The sequence below is a fragment of the Papaver somniferum genome, chromosome 6 (genome assembly GCF_003573695.1).
Source record: "Papaver somniferum cultivar HN1 chromosome 6, ASM357369v1, whole genome shotgun sequence".
Lineage (NCBI taxonomy): Eukaryota > Viridiplantae > Streptophyta > Magnoliopsida > Ranunculales > Papaveraceae > Papaver > Papaver somniferum.
In genome coordinates this window covers 5,069,836-5,086,299 of record NC_039363.1, presented here as the reverse complement: position 1 = coordinate 5,086,299, position 16,464 = coordinate 5,069,836, and the positions used below count along the sequence as shown (strand labels likewise).

Genomic DNA, 16,464 nt, shown 5'->3' with positions numbered 1-16,464 from the left:
TAGAACAAAATAAGATCAGAACACGCAACTACAGAGAAAATAGTTGGTTCTGGATTCAGAATGCCAATGAAGTCTTCAAGTCGTTAACCTATAATGGTTTTAGAATCAACTTTAAAGGAGAATCAACTTTATCCGCAACTAGTATCACACATGAGGTGTGGGGATTAGGTTTCCCAGTTGCTAGAGTTCTCCCTTATATAGTCTTCAAATTAGGGTTTGCAAACAATGTTATCTTGGTAACAAAGCATTCAATATTCACCGTTAGATGAAAACCTGATTAGACTCAAGATAATATCTTTGAACCGTTAGATTGAACATAGCTTGTTATACACAAATGAAATGTGTCCTCATTTAGATATGGGTAACCGTACCTAAATGTGTACACTTGATTGGCTCATTTAGTAACAATGTTTTCCAATCTTGGTGATCTTAACATTCATATTATAGATAAAGGTCGAACTTCAGATTCTAAATCAATAGATAATTGGATTAATAACACAATTGATTCAGCAGGTTTAATGGACATGGGTTATGTTGGCAGTAACTATACTTGGTCTAATAGGATAAATGGCAAGGCTTACAAAAGAGCAAGGATAGATATGGCCAACTCCCAATATCAAATGGACTACCCATATTTTAAAGTCTTTGATCTTCCATTCTTATCTTCGGATCATTGCCCTCTTCTTTTAGTAACTAAAACAAAAGGGTACAAACATAGAAACAATTGGAAATTATATAGGTGTTGGTTACATGATTCTTCTTGTACTGAAATTATTTCAAAATCTTGGTATTCTTCTCAAGATATCAAAAATAAACTTACATTTACAGGAAGAGATTTATCTATATGGAATAAAACTCATTTTGGACATATTATTCAGCAGATAAGAAAACATGAAAACAAGCTAAATCATCTGCAATCTCTTCTATTTTCTGATGTGAATAGTTTTCTTATTCAACAAGCTGTAGATAACATAAATTATTGGAAGAAAATAGAAGCTCAATCCGGTGATCATTGGGTCAATGATGTAGACAATGATACGGCTTATTTTCATTCCTTGGTGAATAAAAGAAGATCCAGAAATAGTATTACCTCTCTTAGAGACTCTAATAGTATTTGGCATCACAACATAGATGAGTTGGCATCTTTTGTAACTACTCATTTCTCCACCATTGCTACCACCACCTCTCCAGTTCTTTAAGACTCTTCTATTATTACACCAATTATTACTCATGAGGAGAATCAAAGACTGATTATGACTCCTTCGGCAGAGGAGATCTTCTCTACTCTTAAATGCTTAGCAAGCTGGAATTCGCCAGGTCCTGATGGATTTCCAGCAAGATTCTATCAGACTCAATGGCAAACAATGGGTGCTGATATCACTAACATAATGATATATTTCTTCAATACTAGATCTATGCCTTCACATCTTAATCAAACCATAACCTGCCTGATTCATAAAATTCAAAACCCCGTTACTCCAAATGAATATAGACCAATTGGTCTCTGTAACTGCTCCTATAACTTAATTTCCAAAATATTAGTTAATAAGCTTAAGCCATTGATGGAAAAAATTATTGCTCCAACTCAGGCAGCTTATGTCTCACAGAGACTCATCAATGATAATATTGTTCTTGCACATGAATTAGTTCAGTCTATGAAAAAATCTAAGAAGAAATCACCTCAAGTTGCCTTAAAGCTTGACATGTCGAAAGCTTTCGATCGGCTTGAATAGTCTTTCTTAGATAAAATGCTTTAAAGTTTATGGTTTGAAGAGCATTCGAGAACTCTAATACATCAGTGCATATCAACCACTTCAGTTTCAATCAAACTAAATGGTGGCATCTGTGATCCTTATATCCCCTCAAGAGGTCTTCGACAGGGAGACCCCCTGTCAACTTACCTTTTCATAATGGCTATGAAATAATTAAGTAGGTCATTAACGCAGGTTGAAGCTAAAAATATGATTACAGGTATTTGAGTTGTGCATAATGCACCTTCAATAAATCATATGCTTTTTGCAGATGATTGTCTCATATTCTTTCAAACAGATCCCAAAAGTGTTGATAACATTCTTGCTATCCTCAAAGAATTTGGAGAATTATCTGGTCAGGATCAATTTTAATAAATTTGCAGCTTTCATCACAGGTAACTTATCTCACGAAGAAAAACTGGATATAGTTAAAACTTTGGGAGTTAGGCATTATGCTCATCAGATAAATACTTAGGTCCTCCTATTCTTCTTGGAAAATCGAAGTCTACCTCATTTATCTCTATAAAAGACTCTTTTACTAACAGACTTCAAGGTTGGAGCTTAGAGTAGCTTTTGTAGTATCTAAAGACTTAAAAGGCCTAGACAAATAAAGCTTTCACGTTGAACGGTGAGGAAACCCTCGCTTCCTATTGGCCGAAATAGGCTTTTTTTGGGTTTTGTGAAATGAGCATTTTGGTGAGGACATTTGGCAACGTATGATTGGTTTACAAAAAATAGGAAAAAGATTAAAAAAAAGGAAACCAAATTCAATTTGGAAATTATAAAGTGACAATATTTAGGTGAAGACACTTGGCAATGTATGACTGATTTAAAAATTACGAACTTAAAAGGAAAATCTAACTTACCGTGCTTGGAATTTTATGGAAGTCCAAATTCAATTTGGAAATCGAGTAATTACTATAGTAGGACTATTTTTTTTCCAAATTAATAAATAAAGGGGGAAAATACAAATATTTTCTGCGAAAATAAAATGAAAAAATAAATAAAATTTGCACATATCCTCCACCTATTTAATGTATTTGTCCCGCCACACCAAATCAAAACTAGATCTCCACGGGGCCTCGTGCTCACCAAATCAAAAATACATTTCCACGAGGCGGGGCGAAGACCCGCGCACACCAAGTTAAAAGTAAAAAAAGAAATTAAAATTGCACATATTTTCAACCTATTTAATGTATTTGCCCCGCAACACCAAATCAAAAGTACATCTCCACGGGGAGGGCGAAGCCCCACGCACAACAAATCGTGCATCGCCGCGGGGTAAGGCGAAGTCCCGCGCACACCAAATCATGCATCGCCACGGGATCAAAAATACATCTCCGCGGGATGGGACGAAGCCCTACACACGCCAAATAAAAAATACATTGCCACGGGCGGAGCACCCCGTGCATACGAAGTTAAAAGATAAAATACTCCCGGTGCGTAGCACGGACACAAATCTAGCCGTTGTAAAATATGATAACGGGTACTAGAAATAATTTTATTTGAATCAAGAGAACTTCTCATTTCTTTATTCAATTTATCCCATTTTTATGGATAAATTGGAAAATAAAAGAGGGTAAAGCTAATTATGTACCACGTAAAAACAATGTTACATACTCGATCAATAAAGCAAATGCTACAACAAATCACACCCATTTGAAACAAAAATCAACCATTCAATCAGCAGCGTTGGAATATTGGATTAAAAATAAAATCAACAGCGAGGAAGATCTGCCGGCGGTGGAGGGAGCCTCGTCGACAATGTTGGTCCATTTTCGACTACGAACGCCATTGCAAGACCGAGCGGCATATGAACATCCAAGTGACAATGCATCATCCATACACCTACACAATACGCAATTACTCAGTTAATGACAACGTAAATTTCACCAAACATGCGGCATGTCAGAGAGTATTTTCTTACCTGGATTATTTGCTCGGAATCTGATAACAGCCCATCCACCAGTCGGCACAGCAATAGTATTTCTTTCCTGTGGGTTAAAAAAGTTAAATTTCCTCCTATCTTTCTTGCTATTGTAATTCCCAAACCCTTGAGCCAAAACATGGAAATTGAAACCATGAAGATGCATAGGGTGATTCTCAGGAGTAAGCAGAGCTGTGTTCTGAAGCACGATCTCGACTATCGAATTAAACTTCACTTTCTTAACCCGCGTGCTTTTCTCGGTCATCCACAGCGAACTGCTCAGGTTAGCCTTGGTGTAATCAAATTTTAGTGGTGGATGGTCAGGAAAATCTTCTGTGTAGACTCCTTTTACGCCATTAGCAAACGCTTCCAACATCGATGTACTGGTCGGGAGCTCGAACGAGTGGTTATTCATGCTGGCGGCGAATGAAATCATAGGTCCGAATGGACTGTTAATACAAGCATTTGGTGTTCCGCAGACGCTGATTCCGAGTCCAAATGTTATGAACATTTTCTCATCCGGGTGACGCGGAACCGGTACAAAGAACCGCGAGGTTGTTAAACCAGTCAGATTGGTGTAGAATTTGTGAGCTGTTGCGGTGTCATTCAAGGCCGGTAGGACTGGCATTATGGGTGTTGAATTTTTGGTTGGGCCACCTATGTAGTGGACTATTCCGGTGGTGGTTGTGTCGTCGGAAAATGGACCAGCTACTGCTGCGCTATTATATGGACGAGCTGCCATGTAATAATCTGCCATTGGTTGATTAGTCTCCATCAAAACATCCACTGTTTGGCCTGGAGCTATTACGACTACGCTCGTGCGGTAAGGTTCCGTGTAACTTGCATCAATTGCGACGACGATAAACTTGTGATTAGCAATCTTGAAGAAATGTTGAGAATTGAGTGCAGCGTTGATGATCCGAAGAAGATAAGTTTTTCCCGGTGTCACCTTCAACTTATATGTATCTGTTGGATACATATAAGTTAATTTTGATCAAAATTAACGTTTATTTAGCGGTAAAGTCACCGGGTGATGTACCAGACAAACTAGCCAGCACCAAATTTCTTATTGATCAAAAGAATAAAATATCACAGTAAATATTTTATGTGCTTACGTTTTTTAGAACAGGGGTAAAGATCACCAAGGCGACCGTTGATTGAGTAGGCATCGGATATATTTGGTACACCACCGGTTGACATACCTATCCGCTCTACATCCATCACGTTGGCATTCCACCACTCGCCTGAAAGATTCATCGAAAGGGGATTTTAGTCTTTTGAATGAACTGAAAATGAATCGGAAACAGGAAAAATGAAGGAAAGGAAAAAAATACCTATCATAATTGGGACTTCTCTATATGGTTTAGGGAACGGGTATTTTCGGCCTAGCCTTGGACGGATAATGAGAGCACCGTACACGGTGGCTCGCATATATGATGTGTGGGCATGCCACCACAAGGTCCCTTCTTGTTTAGTGACTTTGAATTTGTAAGTGTATTTGTTCCCTGGTTTTATCGGACATTGGGTTGCAAACTCTGGTCCATCTGCCCATCCACTGAATAGCTGAAATATTCCATGCCTGAACCAATAATATACACAAAAGCACCTTCATATACAGGATGTATCTCTTGGCGGAAACGATAGAACAAACCACGACGAATTGAATTTACGTACCAGTGGATGGTGACATCGTAGGGAGATTTGTTCAGAACATGAACAATAAGGGTATCACCTTCATTTACCAGTATCGTCGGACCTGGGAGGCTACCGTTCACTGCTATTATAGTGCGTTCTTGGCACATTTTCCTGGTAGTCATGTTTCCCACCTGAAATTACAAGTTTCAAAAAGAAAGGAGACAACGTGTTTAACATATGGTCGGATTGAAGAAATTCAGACAGGAAGGCGACACGTTAAGTAGATGAAAACTTACATGGAAAGTGTGCTCGACAACTTTAGCATGAATCAAAGATGAAGAACAAGCCAGAGTGATTATAAGAACGTATACGAATGGGACGAAACATGATTGTCGTCCCATGATGATTAGTTTTGAGTGCAAAACAAGAATTTAATCAAGAAGAAGACGGAGATGAGGATGAAGATGAAGCTCCCTCTTCTTGTGTTGTTTTATAGGAAGAAGGCATGGACGAAGTAAAACGTGATAGCTACTACATGCCTACTTATGATGTCAATGATCTGCTCTTTGAATATTTTACAATTAGTTGGGTGTTAATATTATTTTTGCAACTTAAGCATCAACTCACCATGTTCATTAGCACCAAACTGATGTGACAGCCTAATTTATTATGTTGGAGGATTTTCATATCTGAGCATGTTAATCCCTCGTTTTCCAGACCAAAAAACTCTATCAAAATGGTTGGATTATAAGCACGAAATCTTTCTGAGTTGTTCCGTATTCATGTTGGTATTTCGTTACTTGTCTTCGCAACATACTCGTACGTTTGGTAATGGTAATTTGGATTGTTTGACTTGTGTACCTACTACCTATTGACGTTAGTCTAGAGAACATTTCCACAAAAAAACAAAATATGCCATTTAACGTTGGTCAAGAGAACACTGCCAAAATAATTGGTTGGTATGAGGACATGACAGATGATTAACTAGTGCCACCGGTAACCACCACATATTATATCCAAAGGCCAGACCAACTTGCCATAATTTTAAAAGCTAATGCAAAGCCGATAAGACGAAACTACCTAAATTTGTATTTACATTACTGAGATTCTATAGTTGGCCATATAATCCTGTCACCATGTGAATCATTTCTGGTTTTTGATTGAGTTGTCCAAATAATTAACTTGTGTTTTCGTTTTTAAATGAGCTTAAACTAGACTTGGTCGTGCTAGCTCATGGTGTAGATGACATTATTTGATGATAGGAGGAGCTAATGGTTGTTGCGGATAGCATGTGGATATCGAAAGGCATTAGTCAACTGTGGTGACATCCAGCAGGAACCGTGTTATCTTAGCTAACAAGGGCGATGCAAAAAAAATAAAAAAAAAATGTTTTGGTCGCGCTCGAGCATTGGGATATAGCGGCATGCTAGCTTTCGGGTGATAAGATAAAAAGACGTTCATGGTGTATTTAGCATGAATTTTGCTTATTTGGTTTCATATAAGCAAAGGCCAGGACGGCTAATTTGTTGCAAACATCCAAAGCGCAACACTTTTTATTTTATGGACAAATGAAACGCCAGCAACAAAAATCTAAGACCCAAGCATATGAGGAATGCAGCTGTGAGCACCGGTTGTGGATTCTGTTTAATTAGCAAAGTGAATCATTTTGGCTTTGAATTAATGCTATCAAAATACCATCTATTCTGGTTAAAGGTTTACCTACCACCAGATCGTGCTAGCAAGTATTTGACAGCAGGATTTGCTTGCAGACTTCATTTATCTCGCGTCAACCAAGCAACGTAAACTCATCGTGTTAGGTAACACACACACTATATGACTGGAATTGTGGCGAAAAGATACAGTAATGAGTCTCACTGACATTAAGCCCAAAATGAAGATTGAACAACTCGAAAAGAAAAAAAAATATATAAGCGACCACAGTGGGAGTCGAACCCACGACCTTTTGATCCGAAGTCAAACGCGCTAATCCACTGCGCTATGCGGTCTGTTGTGCAAACTCTCATTTGTTAAGCTATCTATTTTATAGTTCTCTGCAGCGTCCAATTGGATTGTGTTTTCAAGGCCGTAAAGCACGTTTCTGCAGAGATGCAATTCGTTCGACTGAGATCAAGGATACAAAAAATTCTGGTGGATGCTCGCGAGCTAATCGAGCGTGTATAATCGAAAGGTGAAGTCTGGGAAGATGGAGGCTAAGACAAAAGTGGGAACACTGGAGGTATAACTTGAACTAGAGTCCCAGATGGTTAATATCTGAAGCTGGCATTGAAGTCAAACACTGGAGCTTGACCACAGGTTTGTTCTTTCGCAGGCTCCAGTGAAAATGACCCTTTATTCCCTTTGTTTGGGTTGGGTGGTTTTGGGCGTGAGCTAATCGCACCGTTTAGGCCGTGAATGCTGCAGACATTTGATGTCCCGCCGGTGTAGCCAGACCGCCTAAGCGTCCTTATTGCCAAGGAGAACACTCTTAGCTCGATCCTTCTCGATGCCGATAGTTCGGCTTTCCTTCTTTTTTTTATACTCCGCTTTAGTCCGCTTCCCCGATGACACCGCTACCCCGTACATCCCGCCCGACCGGTGATGTCCAGTTCGGGACAGCCGCCCAGGCTTAATCCATCGAGCCGTTGTTCCGTCCCGGCCATCAACGGTATCCGATCTGACTTGCTTGGTTGGTTCCGTAGATGAAGATTGTGTTGGGATGGCCAATGTAGGTCTCCGTATCGTCGTAGATATACGAAGAAGTGGAGATCTTGATATCTGGGGAACAAAATGTATCCCACCTGACGTGTCTCACAATGCTTTACCTCGTATCTACGCACATTTCATGAGATTGCTACCCTTTGGCTCAGTCCGTCGATTCCCTTCTAGAGGACAGTTAGCGAACGCGCGAGTCGAAGACGAACTCAGTGCGTTGTTGGCACCAAGGATAATTTAATTCTTGGCCCCTTCTGGGCCTAGTGTTTACCCATCAACGTTTACCGCGGCTAGTAAGGACTGACTAAGGACCGAGATCCGAAATCTAAGGGGACATCGAACTTGGGTTAACATGCGCACTAACATCTGGAGCCGAGGTACAAGGGGCCTTAGTGAGCGCCTCGGTCCGATCACTCCCATCTGGGAGTGATTGGCCCCTTTTGCAGGCTCCCAATCACTCCCAAAATGGTGAGAACACAAACTTCCCGATTCAGCCAACTCCTCTTAGATTAAGTTATAGGAGCCCACTGCCAAGATACGTATTAAGCCCATTCAAACTTTTATGCATGGAGTCCACATTGACATCCGAATCGGAAGGGCGATAGACAATCGTCGGTATATCCGTATTCGCCAGTATTATCCATACTTTCTGAACCTCGACTAATATTTGTGAATTTCCAACTTAAAATAAATCACATGTGTATTTATGAATTACTCAACTATACGGTTCGTGTAATATTTTGCCACGTCATCACAAAATACTATTTTCTATCATATTTTTGACTTTTAAAATTTTTATATACATCAATTCTAGATCTACCTCACCAACATACAAAAATCACAATTTCTCTTTCCAATATTTCTGTTATGAAAGATTATTAAAATGAAAAAACATAAACAAAATTATCTTTTCCATATTTGATCGGACCAAAAAGAAACCTTGGGATTGCTGAATTATAGACGAGATAAATATGGAAAGCAACGAAATCATCGTTTTATTTTTTAAATCTTCTGAAAAAAAAGGATAGTAAATGGATTAGCAAAAGTATATCAAAGAGTTTATATCTCAATTTCTCAATTCAATCAGCAATCAAACAAATAAGAATTTGCGAGCCATATTGAATAAGAGAAATAACTTGGACGGTATCACAAACCAATATCCAAGTGTCAATCGATTCAATCAACCACCCAAAGTCCAGATTAAAGAACCGGTTGAACTTAACGCACAATCTGTGATATTTCTATTATATAAACAAATATAATTAGGAAAAGAAATAACACAAACACCAGAAATTTTGTTAACAAGGAAACCGGAAATGTAGAAAAACCCTCGGACCTAGTCCAGCTTTGAACACCACACTGTGTTAAGCCGCTACAGACAATAGCCTACTACCAATGAACTTCGGACTGGAATGTAGTTGAACCCTAATCAATCTCACACTGATCAAGGTACAGTTGCGCTCCTTACGTCTCTGAGCCCCGACAGGATTCTGCGCACTTTATTCCCTTAGCTGATCTCACCCACAACTAAGAGTTGCTACGACCCAAAGTCGAAGACTTGATAAACAAATATGTCTCACACAGAAAATTCTATTGAGATAGATAAATCTGTCTCCCACAAAAATACCTATAAGTTTTGTTCTGTCTTTTGATAAATCAAGGTGCACAGGAAGTAATTGGTAAACCGGATTTATATTCCCGAAAAAAATCCTAGTACTATCAATCTCCTCATAATAATCTTAATCGTATGGAAGCGAAACAAGACATTGTGGAATCACAAACGATGAGACGAAGATGTTTGTGACTTCTTTTTATCTTGCCTATCGGAGATTAATCTCGAGCAAATCTTAGAGAAGTTAGTACTCAACACGATAGAAGAAGGAAAGATCGGAACACACAACTACAAAGAAAATAGTTGGATCTGGCTTCACAATGCCAGTGAAGTCTTCAAGTCGTTAACCTACAGGGTTTTGGGAAAAAACCTAAGGTTAAAGGAGAATCGACTCTAGTCACAACTACTATCACAGAGGAGGTGTGGGGATTAGGTTTCCCAGTTGCTAGAGTTATCTCTTATATATTTTACAAATCAAGGTTTGCAATCAATGTTACCTTGATAACAAAGCATTCAATATTCATCGTTAGAAGAAAACCTGATTAAATTCAATGTAATATCTTTCAACCGTTAGATCGAACTTAGCTTGTTACACACAAATGAAATGTACCTTCATTTAGATATGAGTAACCGTACCTAAACGTGTACACCTTGTTGGCTCAACAATAGTTAACCGAAGTTAGCCATATGAACACTTTCATATCAACCTTATTAATCTTAACCATAACTAGTTCAAATGACTCAAATAAAACTAGTTCTAAAGTTATTCAATTGTTTATATTCTCATAGAAGCATACAAGACAAAATTGAAGCAAAATCGGTTTGACTCACTCGAATCGATTCATGAACATTATAGCCATGGTTTGCAAAAGATTGCATTCCTTATTTCATTAATGTATTGGTTCATGACATAACCGATTTTAGAACATAACTCACTCAAATATGCAAACGGGTACGCATACCTAAGTAGTCGTACTTGGACTATGTTCGACAGTACGCAAACGGGTACGCATACTATCACACATCCAAACTTCAGTTGAAATCAGTACGCGTACGGGTACGCATACCAAAGTTCCCCGACTTCAACTGAGTTCGCCAGTACGCATACGGGTACGCATACCATGGCTCCCGGACTTCACCTGACCTTGCCAATACGCATACCGGTATGCATACTACACTGGTCTTGGATCAACATATATGAAAGTATGCATACTATGTCTATAATCCAATTAAGGCAGGTGTTCTAAACTCCATTTCAATCGTTGAAACATTCTTAGAAGACGACAATAGCTGTCTCACACAAACTATTAACTTCAAATCAATTTTTAAGTGATCGAATGATAAATACGAAACATTCTGAGTCTACATCATATGACTGTCTCACGCAAATTATATAAGATATTACCAGGCGTTTTTCACATGATCATCTTTTGACTTTCGTCAATAATATAAGATGAACTTGGTTAAAGCAAAATCTTAACAACACATATTTCGAGAAATATGTAAGCGAGTTAAACTCAGCTCGAAATATAAAATGTGTATAAATCGAATATTATATAGTAATACGACTTTTGTCTCAAGAAGGAGATAGAGTAGAAATAGACTTTCTGAGTGATAGTTGAGTTTCAATCTCCACATACCTTTTGTTGATGAAGTTCCACAAGCTCTCCTTAGTAGTTCTTCGTCTTCAATTGATGAACGCCGTGAAGTCTAAAGCTCGACTACACAATCTATCCTAGTTCCACAAGCTCGAAAGAACAACAAGAGAGACCTTACTTTTGAAAGGAAAGAAGGATTTCTTTTGACATAATAAAATCTCATGAAACATGAATTTGTATCCAAAAATCTCAATTGAATTAACCGCAAAGAAAAATGATTAATGCAATTAGCCATGCTCAACATAAGAAAACTTACGGAGCAACACAGTATTTTCACAAAGATGTGGATCAGGGAAAGACCAATACTGTGGAATATTCAAAGATTCATTCTATTTTCATCACTATTTGCACAATGACATATAATATACTTGAACTTTGGTGGCAAAAGTTCATTCTATCTTTCATCAATATTTGCATAAAGACATACGATAGACTTAACTTTTGAGCATGTATGGGACAATCATAGTTCACGGACGTAAATACACATGTCCCATAACAATTTGCAATATATAAAATCAACAAAGATTAATATTGTAAAATCATTTTTCAAATAAACTTTAGAATTTAAATTAAAAATCTAAAAACATTGCAAGATGAAAATCGTTGGCAATAGCTATGTGTACTCATAATAATTGCTATTCAAAACCCTAGTTATCCTTCTTAAAACACAAGAATAAATTCTCATAAGAGGTTTCCTAGACATAATGTGATGGACCGGAAAATTACGCCTTTGGCGCCTTGCCCGGCAGGCTGTAACTTCCCCGATGCACCATAATGAAGCTACGATCCGGGCCTCAAAGCTAGGCAAATGAACACTCATTTCCCCTCACAGGCATGCTCGACGAGCATGATGCAGCTAACTTAGGTTCCACATTGTTCCAACTTACCCTTATTCTGCGAAGGGTTTATTAAGTAAACCAAAAACTTTCTTAAAACGGCGAAAACGGCCTTTTGAGGCCCTAAACGATGAAATTTGGCTAAATTATGGTGACCATGTGGATCTATAGATCACATGTCTTAATTTTTGGGTCGTTCCCCATCAAAATGGACTCCCGTTGAGCTAAATTACGACACTCGGGTTTTTAGCCTACGTTGAACGCCTTGATAAGAAGTATGAGCATCCAGTGAATGGAATGCAACTTTCCTCATCAAGTTTGGCCACAATCATCTCTTGCATCGCATCACCGAGCTTAGATGATATGAGAGGCCAATGTACCACAATCATCTCCCAAATAGATGACATGAGTGACAAAGTGATGGACCGGCAATGTTGCAACTCATTGCGGATGCCTACGTACCCTTCCCTACTCTAAAGGGATCAAGCACAGACCGTAGTTCATCCTCGAAGAGACATAAGCTTAAACCAACTCGTTTGCGAGGTCGTGGCTAAGCAATAAAGGTAATGGCCTAGTCCGTATAGGCCGTTCTGTCAAAATGCATCCAAGTGATGCACGTTTGGTCCGCAATATGGCATAACGATGTCTAAACATCAAATGCCATCTTCGCGAGGCTACGCAACTATAAATGAGCCTTAGGCATAATTTATATTGTTCCAGCTAAGCTATGAAGCTTACTTGGTGCATAGTCCGCATATGCACCATCAACCAACTACCCTTCCCTATATATGTTAATTTGACATTTTTACAACTCAAATTGGGGGAGAAAAAATCATTCATCAACTCCCCATGCCATGATGGCTGCACCTTACTATTCTGGCCAACTGCGATGTACGGCCGTAATGGTTGTACATTCAGTTCTGTCTCAAAGGCCAGTTTCAATGTAAGGCCATGTTGGCTGTCCGCTGCCAACCCGATGTCTAGCCATGTTGGCTTTCCGCCAACCAACCCGATGAGCCATGTTGGCTATCCACTGCCAACCCGATCTCCAACCATGTTGCTGTTCACTGCCAACTCGATGTCCAGCCATGTAGGGTGTTCACTGCCAAACCGATGTCCAGCCATGTTGGTTGTTCACTGTCAACGCATTGGCCAAGGGCCAATGTTTCTTCTCCTACGCAACAGAAGATTTGTATGAAGCTTCATCTCGGGACATGGCGCATCTTTTAGCATGCGCCATGATAAAAACACGGGGTGTTACACATAATAAAAAACAAAACGACTCCTGGAGAACAAAATCGATCACAAGCTAAATGCAGAGTTCACGTTCGGAAGCTTCACGGGTTTCAAGACCTTTGAACTTGTGATTGACATCATCAACTGTTTTTTTTGGAGAAGATATCCTCATTGAGAATATCCTTAACATGTGACTTCGTGAGAATAAGGTCAGAGTTTACCTTTTTCAACTCAGTTCGTAACACATCAAGATCCTTCATAGAATCAACAAGCTTCAGTTTTGTTTTCTCAAGGTCTTTGAGGAAATCATGAACCACCTCAACAGAGACCATCTCAACCTTTTCACCATCTTGATGATAATATGCATAATATCATGATGCACCAGGATTGAGTTTGTCAGCTTCAACAATGGTTCTTTTCTTCTTTACTTCGAACTCGAAGTATATAACATTATCAACATAATCTTCCGGAAAATCCCAAGAACAGAAAGGAGAAGCCATTCATGATAAACAAAGAAGGTTTTGGTATTTAAATGGTTTCTCAGGGAAACAAAATTTAGGGTTTCCATAGTTGGTTCGTGACATGTAACATAGATACCGTAAGAACACAAGCTTGACCCATAGTCGAAAAATACCCAAGCAACAAAAAGAAAAGCACAATAAGAAAACAGTTTTTCCAACAATGTTTTGCAATGTGAATAAATTCACAAATCTTATCTCAGTAAATTTTATATACTTAAGAGAAAAATTTAGAGCATAAGAGCAGCAATTTTTGACACAATAAAATTTCAAAAAGAAATTAAAAATCAAAAACTTGATCAAAACCAAACACAAATACTTATGCAAAAATATTTTTGAATGATAATCCATCTAAGAACGATAAGAAAATAGCTAGACAATCAGAGAACATTTTTCCATCAAGTATACTTGATCATATCTCACTCAACCAGGATTTTTGTGAGTGAGATTTCAACCTTGTGATTAATTAGCACAAGTATGAGCTTTGAGCTCATCAAATAAATGTTATTTTTGGTTAAACCTCTTTCTTCTAATTGTTTGAGGAAAAACTTTTTGATGTGAAAAGTTATCATAAAACTTACTATCATCAAGGTACGACGCATAATATGGATTCTTACCTGAAAAATTTTGTCTAGAAGAATTTGACAGCCTGTTGATGAGCTCTTTGTATCCTTCAATTATCAAATTTAGGTTGTCTTTAATATCTCAATTTTTGCTTTTTTCTTTTGCCGCCTTTTTCACATCAAGAACAACAACATCTTCTTTTTTAACCGAAGAAGATCCTTGCACTCTTCTTGGACGATTTATGTTTAGATGACTTTTACAATCTTGAACATTTGAGGAACAAATCGAACAGACTTTCCTGAAAGGATTCACAGGGTGAGTACTAAAACCAATTGGTTTATACATACGAATGCCAGTTACACCTTTGAGTATTAAATCTAAGGTGTGTTGAAGTCGAACAATAGAATTGTCATTCAACCGAGATTTCCTTTTTTGTTCAATATGTTCTTTTGAATCACACAAGAGACACACTTTCTGATCACCTGAGTGATTAAAGAGATCATTCTTAATAATCTCATTTGGATAATTCTCCATTCCATGTGGTGTGGAGATTCCTTGATTAGAAGACGATACAAGTACATGTTTTCTAACTGGAAGGGATTGCGATTTAACTTCTGGAAATGAATTAACAGTTGGGTCAGAAATGATTGGTATAGTGGACTCTTTGGAACATCCTCGAATAGAGAGTTTACTCAAAAGATGTTCAATTTCCAAGGCATCCTTTTTGAGTTTCGCCTCAAGTAAGGTTCGTGAAGAGCAGACTTAGGCGTTTTCCCCACTAAGAGCCTATAATTTAGAGTCACGATCTCTAATTATACCAATAAGAGCGTTGACGTTTTGTTTCAACCGATTGATTCTATCAGCCTGGATTCTAACAAGATTTAGAATCATTTCACTCTCTTTAGCCGCTTTCCTTTCTTTAACAGAGTCACACTCTTCGGTAAGGTAATCAGAGCAACACTTGTCAATGCAAGTCTGTTTCGTTGGAACACTAGGTCCATCTATATTCGAGATTGACAAATCTTTCTCTTTAATAGATTTCACGGAAAAGCATTTATGTGTTTTGCGCAACAAATCTCTGTTTGGTTAAACTAATCTTGTTTATACTATGTTAAGTCGGATAAGTCTTAATCCGCATTAAGGCATGTTTATGGTTTTAATCATGCATTAAGGACTAGCTTAAGGTTAATGTTAGATAAGGTTGAGTCAAAGAATGACATGTCCTTTAGCTTGACATGTCATATGTCATGTCCAATGTAGCCATGAGGTGTACTCCAACTCATGATGGAAAGGTTGGAGTGACATGTGGCAAGCATGACTAGGACTCTCTTCTAGCCTCACAAGTTTTCTTTAAAAGCAAATCAGTTTTCATCCATCATAAAGTAATGTGAGGAAATAGAAGTTGATAATAATTCATGAAAGGCTAGGTATCTTGAGTGTTTTTATTTCCTTGTACTCATCTTGTTTTAAGTATGAATCATTTCTAGTGTTTAAGTTATGTATGGTGATGTATTCAGTGAGTTGTTGAGTATGCAATACTAGTTTAAAATATAGTTTCAGCATGTGGTTTGCTTATAAGATGTTTAGTACTTAAGCATAAAAATTAAGGAGCTGAAATTCCAATATTAGAACTTTTATTTCTGATGATGCGTTTATCTGAGATAGCACTATCCATAGAGTCAGATCGCTACAAACACAGACTTATAAGGTCTTAAACATGTTTGCCTACTCTGATACCAATTGAAAAAGCGGGGGTCTAACAACCACACCCAATATTTCACTTATCAATCTGTGTGGAGGAACTCCAATATACTTTCAAGAGAATCAACTAGACAGTCAGACTCAATCTTTAGAAAAGTATATCCAAGAGTAATATCTCAATTTTTCAATTCAATCCGCAATCAAACAAATAAGAATTTGCGAGCCCGATTAAATATTAAAGAACTAACTTGGATGGTATCACCAACCAATATCCAAGTGTCAATCAGTTTAATAAACAACCCAAATGCCGGAAT

The 16,464-nt window shown here is 38.1% G+C and overlaps 1 protein-coding gene and 1 non-coding gene across 2 annotated transcripts; both read right to left on the bottom strand.

Moving 5' to 3' along the window:
* Positions 1-3,226: 3,226 nt before the first annotated feature.
* LOC113285358 (laccase-7-like) lies at positions 3,227-5,799 on the bottom strand. The gene is made up of 6 exons (XM_026534268.1): positions 5,610-5,799; positions 5,353-5,504; positions 5,013-5,257; positions 4,794-4,922; positions 3,679-4,644; positions 3,227-3,599 (listed from the first exon to the last, which is right to left on the bottom strand). Exons 1-6 carry the CDS (start codon positions 5,712-5,714, stop codon positions 3,469-3,471), a joined length of 1,728 nt encoding a protein of 575 aa, XP_026390053.1. The 5' UTR covers positions 5,715-5,799; the 3' UTR covers positions 3,227-3,468.
* A 1,446-nt stretch (positions 5,800-7,245) lies between these two features.
* TRNAR-UCG lies at positions 7,246-7,319 on the bottom strand. The gene has a single exon. It is a non-coding gene; the product is annotated as a tRNA-Arg (tRNA).
* Between the last annotated feature and the right edge of the window lie 9,145 nt (positions 7,320-16,464).